The 10707-nt window shown below is 30.1% G+C and overlaps 1 protein-coding gene across 1 annotated transcript in view; it reads right to left on the reverse strand.

Moving 5' to 3' along the window:
- Positions 1-856: 856 nt before the first annotated feature.
- The window catches only part of Tk (tachykinin), a 71369-nt gene continuing 61518 nt past the window's right edge, over positions 857-10707 (reverse strand). The window contains exons 2-6 of the mRNA XM_018511309.1: positions 5113-5302; positions 4717-4986; positions 4130-4378; positions 3737-3962; positions 857-1178 (exon numbers count right to left, since the gene is read on the reverse strand). Of these exons, the coding sequence (XP_018366811.1) occupies positions 904-1178; positions 3737-3962; positions 4130-4378; positions 4717-4986; positions 5113-5301 (1209 nt within the window). The 5' untranslated portion in view covers position 5302 and the 3' untranslated portion in view covers positions 857-903. The remainder of the gene's footprint in view (positions 1179-3736; positions 3963-4129; positions 4379-4716; positions 4987-5112; positions 5303-10707) is intronic.

The following is a 10707-nucleotide window of genomic DNA, read 5'->3' on the forward strand; positions in this document are numbered from 1 at the left end:
TCTAACGAAAAATTGATTTTTTTAAAAATGAGGTGCTAACTTCACAGAGGTATAAAAAAGTATGCGCAATTATAAATAAATTGCTTAAGATGGCATTTGCACTTTTAAAAAAAAATTACTATTTGGTTCTTGTTATCACCTCTTTTTAATAAAAATTAAAATAAACTAGCTAAATTAATAGAAAGTGCAATCCGAAATTAATGAAATGTTTACACATTTTAGTATTAATGATTAGTTGTTAGATAATTGAATTGTAAGTAGATAATTGATTCTTACAACCAGTCAGTCTGTCATCCCAAAGTTACAATGCAGAATTTATCATTATTTCGTGCAATCGTGTACACAATAGTGAGCAACTTCTCGATGACAATATGCGCGACAGAGAAAGTTTTAAAGCGGACCCTTGCGTCGGTATTGTCTCGTAGTTGCGAGTAAGATAATCCACAGCTTTGTTTTAAATGTCACTTGGCATCGTATACAAGGAAAAAAAAATTTTTTACAACATTAATAGCGCGGAATAATTCGTGAACGGGCGATTATAAGTGTTGATCATAAAGAAGTGTTGAATTCAACAGCGTGGATAAAAATAATTATTACAGTTAGAGTAAAATATATCGACACATATTACAAGTACTGAGTACATTTAAATGTGCTCGATGTGTCGCATGCAAAGTAAATACATAGAAGAGTGTATAATATTTAGCAAAGATTTCTGAGAATGATATGCTGCATTTAAAATGCGTTCAAGAAGATGTTTTGAAGAACGTTTGTGTGAAAAGAGATAACATTTACTTTTTCTTTCTGTACATTCTGATAAACTGCTTGACATTTGATAAATACTACAAGCATATTTAGCCATTAAATACGCATGAAAGATAAACGAAGCGATAAAGAGAACTGCGACTAAATGTTTGATACCAATTGGCTGTCGGCCAATCGATTACCTAATGTTGTCGGCGAGTCCCCATCCATGCCGATCCTCTCGGTGTTATCAAGCACCCTTATGAATGGGCCGTTGTCCTCGTACGGGGCATTCGCCCATTTTTTGCCTCTCACCCCCACAAACATCCCCCGTAACTCCCATCGTGGATTTTTCTTACCGCGCATCTCAAAATATCGGAAAGGTGATCGTTTTTCGACTTGGCACGAGGCTAGAATGTGTCTTCTATTGCCCATTCCTGCTCGGGGGAAACACAACGTGGGCCAATGTGACCATTTCAACCTCAAAATTGCACGGCGTATAAGGACAGTATAAAAAAAAAAAATAAAAAAAATTGTCTACCTTTTCATTACAGGGTTTGTTCGGAGGTGCATGAATAATAGACAAATATTTGGGAAGCCTTCGTTACGTTCCACTTAGACTCGATCGATTATATCGTCTAGTAATGTTATAAGGGGCATTCAAAAAGTATGAGTAGACACTCTAGAGTGCGCGATAAAAGTGATAGAAAATATTTTTCACATTTAATCAATTCGTATAACAAATCAAACTAACCAAGACTCCTTATAAATCAAAGAATTGGAAAGAATACGGGCTTTAGGAGTCAGGCGCAGAAGAAGTCGTTCAAATAATACACTAATGAAGGTTGAAACTTCTTTATTTAACAAACGCGCTTACATGTTTCGGCTCATTTTTGAGCCCTCCTCAGAGTAAACACAAATCAACATATACAAAGTAAAAGTTATTCTGTCATGGTGAGCTCCCCTACATCGAAGGAGAATTTAAATACCAGAATTAGGCCTACCAAAGGACTACCTCCCGATTATAGATAAATTATAAAAGCTCGAGTTGTTGTCACGTCTTGTCAGTCGGTGTCGTTCGTATACAGTAAATAAGTCCTTCTGACGAGATTTTTTACAATTTTCATTAATACTAGCTAATAACTAAAAAGTTACTCACTCTGTCTGATATCGACTGGCCAACATATCAGGAACCGGTTCTTGAATTATTCATAATAATATTTGCGATACGGTACTTTGTAATCGTGGTGAGCGTCCCTATTTTCGGGATAATTAATTATATATGATTAAAGTTTTTTGATAAATTAGTTTCTATATTCTTTAATTCGACATTTTAAATATTTCCCTTCTTTTTCATTTTCCTTTTCTTTCTTTTTATCTAATTCTCGATGTAGGGGAGCTCACTATGATAGAATAACTTTTACTTTGTGTAGGTATGTTGATTTGTGTTTGCTCTGAGGAGGGCTCAAAAATGAGCCGAAACATGTAAGCGTGTTTGTTAAATAAAAAAGTTTCAAGCTTTATAAGCGTATTATTTGAGCGACGTCTTCTGCGCCTGACTCCTAAAGCCCGTATTCTTTCCATTCTTACATTTAATCAAACATACACTGATAAAAACTACTCCCGTACGCAAATAATTTTTATTTCGTTTTAACCCTTGAACACCACCGTGGGTTACGGTAACCTAGTCCGTTTGAAAAAACGCGTGGCGTTTATGAACGATCAGAAGTGTGGAGTGGGAACAAGGGGGGGAAAAACTTTCGCATCCCTACTACAAATCCCTCGCCTGGCAACCTCAGCGTGCACAAACCAGTCGAGATAGAACGCCATGAACTTATTGTGTGGGTTACGCTAACTCTGTGTGGTTATTACGTTTTTTATTTCGAAATCAAATTGTAAGTAAATATACGAACAAGATCAAATTCAAATGCGAATTCAAATCGAAGAATTCATGAAACACATTGACATTCCAGAAAATCAAGATTCGCGCGATATATTAGCTGTAAACAAAATAGAAAAACAAAGATGATCATTCTGTCCAGGGGCTTTAGATAGGAAAACTTATTACATGTGCTTGCAATGACAACAGCTAATGTGTAGAGAATATGTCGCAAAAATTTGTTTCGCTTGTTCCACGCAAATCAATGAATAATTTCATTTGTATATTTAGATGTCATATAATAAAGACTTTTGCACTAACTTTATCGTATTACTTGAAAATTACCCAAATTCAACCTCATAGAATAAATATATTTTTTAGGATAATTCGTAATAATGTATTTTTTTTTCTTAAAATACAACTTAATATGTTTCGATTTCTGTATATTAAAACCTTGTATCATTTTTTTTGGAAAATAACTAATTTATTTAAAAAACAACGATTTTTTTTAATTTTGAAATTTTTTTCTTCCTTTTTTTCAAAATATCTTGGTTTTCGATATTCTTATCTATATATTCTTTTTCCTTACTGTCTGTTGTATCGATTAAAAAAAAAAGAAGTTAAAATTGATGCATTAAATTCTGAGATAAAAGCAAAAGAAGACTCCAGGGTTACCGTAACCCATGTGTAATGAAATCAGGTGGCGAAAATAATGTGGTGTTCAAGGGTTAATATCGCGAGCAATTGTGTCTCCAGCTTCTCAAAACCTCTCGTATAAAAAGAGAAATTTGTAACTTTCTGCATGAATCATTTTTCATATTAAAATTTGTACTAAAGATAACACAAGTTTTGACATATTTACATATTATAATGATTATAGCAAGATTTATGAAACTAGAGCTCACATAAGTTTCGAAGTAATTAACTCAATTATTTTATAAGTTATTAATCAAATCTTTCTTACAAATAAACTATTTTGTAAGTCATTAATAATTGTAGAGTTGTGAATGTTTTATGAAAAATAATATAACTAACAAATGTTAATTATAATAATATTCAAATGTTTCTTTTTTTTTTCAATTATCATAAATATAGAATGTAAGCGTATGATCCTACCTTGGTATTCGTTTAATGATCCAAAATTCATGCTGGGCTCAAATCTTTGTCCTACACTCCTCTTGCCTCGCATACCTTGAAAACCCATCGGTGCTCTCTTATCGGTGTCTTTCTTGCCTCTCATCCCTTGAAAACCCATTGGTGCCCTCTTGTCGAAATCTATGTCGGGATCATCTATGTAATAATCTATGTAATTTTCAAAGCCGTCTTTCTTGCCTCTCATGCCCTAAAACAATTTATTAATTAATTAAATAATTATTAAAAACATTCCTTTTTCTTAACTTTTAATGTTTTTTTAACTAAATGTTTCTTATCAATTATATTGAAAGTTAAATATATTCAATTAGATAGAAAAAATTTATGTTTCCAGAACTGATTAAGCAATTAACTTACCTGAAAACCCATAAGGGCTCTTTTCTCAAGTTCTTCTATCTCATCGTACAATGCTTTTTTGCCTCTCATCCCCTGAAATCCCATAGGAGCCCTTTTTTCCCATTCTTCTTTTATTTTATTGTGCATATCTTGAAATTCCATTGCTAAAAGTCTCTTTTGATAATCTTGTGGAAACTCGAAAACATATGTTTTTTTGCCTCTAGTACCATAAAAGCCCATCGCAGCTCTCTTTTCAATTTCATTCAGCACCTGTAGTTTAGTACTTTTTAGTCAAATAAAGTATAAACAACGACGACTAAGTTTTAGGTAAATTAAAATCTATTAATTTAATATACATTAACTTGCTATTTAAAACGTTTAAATGACCAAGAATCTTTTTATAATGATTACATTTATATTTAAGAAAGATAAACTAATCATGTGAATAGAGAAAACTAAAGAAGAAAAAGCAGAATAGTTCAATAATTTATGACATCTATTTTGTAAACAATTTCATAAGATTCTTACAAGTTGTTAGTGTTGATTTATTATCGCCCTGAGCCTTTACAGCATAATAATTCAATTAATCACTGAATATTCACACTTACCTCCTCCAAAGATTTCTTCCCTCTCATTCCTTGAAATCCCATGAGTGCACGTTTATAATATTCGTTTTCTAATATAGCCTTCTTGCCTCTCATACCCTGAAAACCCATTGGCGCTCTTTTGTCGTAATCCTCAAGGAAGTAGGAGTCTTCAAAATCAGGTATCAAATAATCCTTTTTCCCCCTCATACCCTGAAATCCCTTCGGTGCTCTTTTGTCAAACTCATCGTGCAGAAGATTGTCCTCAATTTCGGACGGGCTTGAATCCTTATCCTGTGATTATCGGAATCTCTTTATCTCATAAATAATTTAGAAAATAATAAACTAAACACATAAAATTAAATTTTCCTTCTTCTTCTCGTACGTCAATTCTATTAAAAAAGTTGGATAATAGCTTACCTGAAAATTCACTAACGTTCTTTTAGAAAGCTCATTGTGTTCTGCGACCGTAGGGATGAGGTCCTTTTTCCCGCGCATACCTTGAAATCCCATGGGCGCTCGTTTGGCAGACGCGGCATCATTGGAGGATTCCTCTGCGAATGACGAACTAGTCCAGACTACCAGGAAAAGAATCGAACTAAAAAGCATTCTAAAACATATCGAGGATGTAGTTAGTATTTGTAAAAATATATTTATTACATAATCATTTTTCTTTAATTTTATATTTTATATACAGAGTATCTTAACTTAGAAATATATGAATATCGATCATGTAACTTTTTCCCTATAGCGGAAACATGAAAAATGAAATTTTTTATATGTATTCGTACCTGTATATACATACAAATATTATAAATTTTTACTTTTTTCGTGTTTTTGTTCAATAACATTTCTGTGAAAAAGTAACCGATACCGAGAAAGATGATCGATATCCAGAAGCATTTTACACATCAGCAGCAAAAAATGTAAATTGTTGCCAAATATTGTTTTCTATATATCTGTATATTGTTTAAAATATTCTCTTTCTTTTATTATTCTTTACGAACCTTTAAATATACAATTTTATCAAAAAAACTCGCATAAAAAAGCGTATATTAATTTAAGTTTTTACTCTTTTTTTAAATATTATCATAATAAACTACTTAACGTGTTATTTTGTTTAATATTTATTTGGTTTCCGCTAACTTTTTTCAGAAAATTGTGATTAAATACATATCCATAATGTTCTCAAATATTAATAAACCGAAAAACAATCATTAATATACAATTTGTTTTTAATAATAATTATTGTAATTAAGACAGAAAAAACCTTCAGGTGATTGTTTATGTAAAAAAATCAATGGTGACTACTTCCGAGTTAAAAACGTGGATGCCCATTAAATTTCCATATGATAAGATATAGTCGAGCGCCGGATGTTGTATTATTCTTGTTGTTGTGTCTTTGCATGTACATACACGAAAATCAAGCTATATCAGGTCAAACTAATTTATTGACGTGTCACGTAACCACACTTGATTGTTCATTAAGAACCCAGTCGGGACTAACGATTTGTCGAATAAAACACTCAAACATTCAAATAATACTAATTCCACCCGCATATTTACTATTAATTAGTGTTTGAAACATAGAATAAGAAATAATAAACAAATAGTATTTGAGAGATTAATTTAATTTATTAATTGTAGGCAAAATTATTAAATTTTTTTTAAACTATTAAAGAAAATTTAATTCTAAATGAGTGATTAAATTTCTTATTTGCATAACAATTTGTCACAATAAATCTAGCTAACAATATAAGCACAACGCAGGCATAAATAGAAATATTTTGTCTATGTCCAAAAAGGAGATATGAGGAGCTCAAAGTACGCTTTTCATATGATATATTATGTTACGCGCAAGAATATATCATATAAGAAAATCGTATTGCGAGAAAATAATGTTTACATGAGATATGGAACGTGTAAAATAAAAGCGGAAATACAGAAGGAAGCAAAATCGATTTTGAGATCTTAAAAGAAAATACCCTCAGGTTGAATCGGGGAAACGTTTCAAGAAATGTATTGAACACAATATTAATAGAAATGTAAAATCAGGACTTATGAAGAAGCACCTGACTAATATGGAATGAAATGTACGTCCATGGAAATAATCAATTACTTTTAAAGTGGATTTAACTTGTGCCAAACATAAATATAACCGAAAAAACGACGTTTGTATAATTCTGTTCTTACTTGCTTCTCTCGAAAGATTATTCAATTTTATAAGGTTTAAAATTGCCGCTACTCTTCAAAGCGGAGACTATAATTAGCGAAGGATAGGATAAAGGCTTGCTTTTCTCAAAGCATCTTGTGCACGACGAGACCAAAGAATATCGATATAAGTAGGTATCGAGAAATGGGAAAGGTACATTCCCGCTGTAAATTAAGAACGTATTTTAAATTCTTATATATAATAAAATTTTCTACCTCTCTGATTTACTGACATTCTTTCGAGATCGAATAGAAATATTTAAATACAGATTACTATATTAAATATATATATTACATCTTGATAATATAAACTTTTTTTCTATCTGTGTGCAAATTATGCCATATACCTAATGTAACTATTCTATCTGTATGCAAATTATGCCATATACCTAATGTAACTTTAGTTTCTTTCCACAGTGAAATAACTTTTCTTAATATATGCATATAGGATAAAAACATATTTGTAATTGCGGTTATCACCATCGTCATTAAGATTGAAAATCAAATATTCTAGTAATATACTGAAGTGCACAATTTTAATCATCAAATCTCATACTTCATATACCTTATAAAGTTTTTACATTATCTCTCTTATTCTTCTTTCCAATTAAGCAAGTAAAAGAAATAAGATATTTTTAATTCATTTTAAAAAATTAACTTATATAGTTAAATAATTATTATTATTATAAATATTTTTAGGCATGTAAATTATATGTTTAACTATATAAATATATTTAATTGTGCCAAAGCAAAAATCTTACAATTAGAATACAAATAATTTTACTTAATAGATTTATTGAAATGCAAATAAAAATTACATATTAGTAAGAATAATATATTTTTGATGTGTCTTGCATATAATGGTATTCTACATAAAAATAAAAGAAAATTGGTTAAAAATATTTGATAATAACATAAATCTACGCAATTTTTACATGATTTATCTAATGACATACAATAAACCTACGCGTGTATGTACCTACATAAAACTTCGTAAAAGCTATTGACTGCAAGAGCAATACCATATTATTATTATTATTTTGTTTTTTATCTCACAAACTATAAAGCATGTATATTATATTCGTCGTCGTATTGTGACGCACTGATCGATTTCACTTTAATAGATCTCCATTCAGTACTATCCGATATCCATGCGTAAACACGTGACATTAGCATATTGTATGTTTATCATAGACGTGCAAATAAATACTTAAAACGGAAATTAATATGAAAAATTTAATAATTCTTTCACATTTAATGTACTCAAATAATTCGAATACTTTCAATTAGAGAATTTTTTCTTTTTTAGCTTTTCATTAAAAAAATTAATTAAATCAGTCGCTAAAACACGTCAAATTGATGTAATTACTTTTTAGTTAATTCGATCGATTCTAAACGAATATTCTTATAAAAATACGTCCTAATAATATTCATATCCCAAATGATAAGGTGTTTAAAATCATAACGTATGTAAATCTTAAGGTATCTTAAAGATATATTTGTGTGAACTGTCTAAAAGACATCTAAAAGACATTCTTTTACTCCAATTTTAGACTTGTATTGTGTGTGTCTGGAATATTATTCTTTTTTTTTCTTCTTCACTGTAGTCTCTCGTTATATTGTACTCTTGTTTTTCTTTTCTTTGTTATTATTCTACAATATGTAGGACATACATGATGCATATATTCAACCATGATGCACATACATATGCTACATATACATATATTATTCAAATTAAGTGTTGCAATCAGATGTAAATTTATGTAACTAAATATTATATGTGCGTAAACTCTAATCTAAGGTCCTAAATACGCATAGTTTGTCCTATGGATTAACCTATTTGTTTATATAAATGTATGCGATATGTGTTTGGAAAATGTGTTAAATTGTGGAATATATTAAATGTGTTAAATTTTACATTTTCTAATAATATTACTTAAAGAAATAAAAAGAACGATCGATGCATCTGTAGATGTCAATTGCATTTTAGAAATCGTTTTGCCTCGACATCGTGGGACGTGTTAATGTGCGCACGTTGTAAACTGCCGAGGTCAGCCTCTTCGTCGCGCAAAGTAAACGGAGCGAGAATTCTAGCTCGACGAGACGCTGGGAACGTGCCACGTCGGGCAGGGAAGATGAGAAAAGGAGCAACACGATAAGAGAGGAGAAAGGGGTTGAAGGGTAGCGAATACGTGAGAGACTGCATTGGCTGCTGGATGGTGTGTTTGTTCCTCACCACCGATCGGTCACTCGTGTAATCGTTTTAAGCAGGCATGTCCAACGCGGTTTATTCCCTTAAAGTCGACGATCAAGAACCTGAATGCTTTCACTTTCATGTAACACGATTTGTCGAAATTCTCAACGCCGCGTCGAAAATTCTCAACAATTATACACGATAATATTTTACATTACAAAATAGATTGTATTATCTATATTTATTGTTTTCAGAACAAATTAAATATTAAGTAAATATTACATAAATATTATATAAAAATGAAGCAATTCATGAAATGGTATAATTTTAAATTAAGATTAAAATTCAGAATTTTAATTCCCGAAATTTACATCGTATACTAACTGTATTGGTTTATAAAGAGGAAATTATAAAATATATTATAATCTATATATAACTGATGCTCTTTAATGAAAGATTTATTACATCACTAAAGATAACGATATTGAATGATTAATGTTGACACACTTAACAAAAGTTTTAATAAAATGAGTAAAGTACGCAAATGTTTACTTTAAAACTCTATTGACCTTTAAAACACGGCGAACATTGACGTTTGTACCATATATAGTATAGAAAGACCTAGTATACATCGATTAATACATATGTATATGTATAATCTACACGAAACACAAGCGCGCTTTACTTGAACGATGAATTTTTATTCTGTGTGAGAGAGAGAGAGAAAGAAAGAGATCAATAGAAAAATTAAGATGAATCTAAACAATGCACAAAAAACTCGCTACAAAAAATCATTTAGACAAAAGAGTTTCTCCATAATTTCTGTAAAGGTATATTTATCTCTTCAAACTAGTGTGGCGTAGTACATAATGTAAAACATGCATACCAAGATTTGCCCAGTAACCCGCATTGTGAATTGCGTGTTCTAGTTGCGTTTTCTTATTATGTATTCCTATAAGAACCATAGCTCGTATTAGAGATATGTCTTAATACTTTTTAATGAGCCAGTGTTTTAATTTAAAGAAAGTGACATATTCCATTCTATGTAAGAAAAATATAATTCACAAAAATTAAGAATAACAGTTAGAATGGCAAATATGTGTATAATAATAACAATAGTTTCGTATTTCATTAATAAATTAATAAAATTATTTATAATAAAACTTATTGCAATAGTATTTTGATTTGTATATATACTATATGTATATATATTGCATATAATGTATGTACATACATATATATATATATATATGTTTAAAAAGATGTAGAAATATGACAATGACGTAAAAATAATACAATATAAAATTATATATGTCATTAAATAAACTTTTTCTTTTTATAAGAAGAGGGCTTTGTTCTTTGTTCGCCTACGCACATGCCTGCTTCGGTCATTGCACATGTAAAGGTATAAAAAAAGAAAAATTATTTTATGCTGTATAACGCAGATTTTTTCAATCAAATAACTATTCTTTGTCAATTTTGTATCTACTCTATTATACGTATTACATGTACATACATTAAAAATTAGCATTACTATTCTGTTTACGTAGTACTCCATTTTTTCTGTATATATATATATATATATATATATATATATACATATATATTTT

This window comes from Trachymyrmex cornetzi, unplaced genomic scaffold (genome assembly GCF_001594075.2).
Source record: "Trachymyrmex cornetzi isolate Tcor2-1 unplaced genomic scaffold, Tcor1.1 scaffold368, whole genome shotgun sequence".
Classification (NCBI taxonomy): Eukaryota; Metazoa; Arthropoda; class Insecta; order Hymenoptera; family Formicidae; genus Trachymyrmex; species Trachymyrmex cornetzi.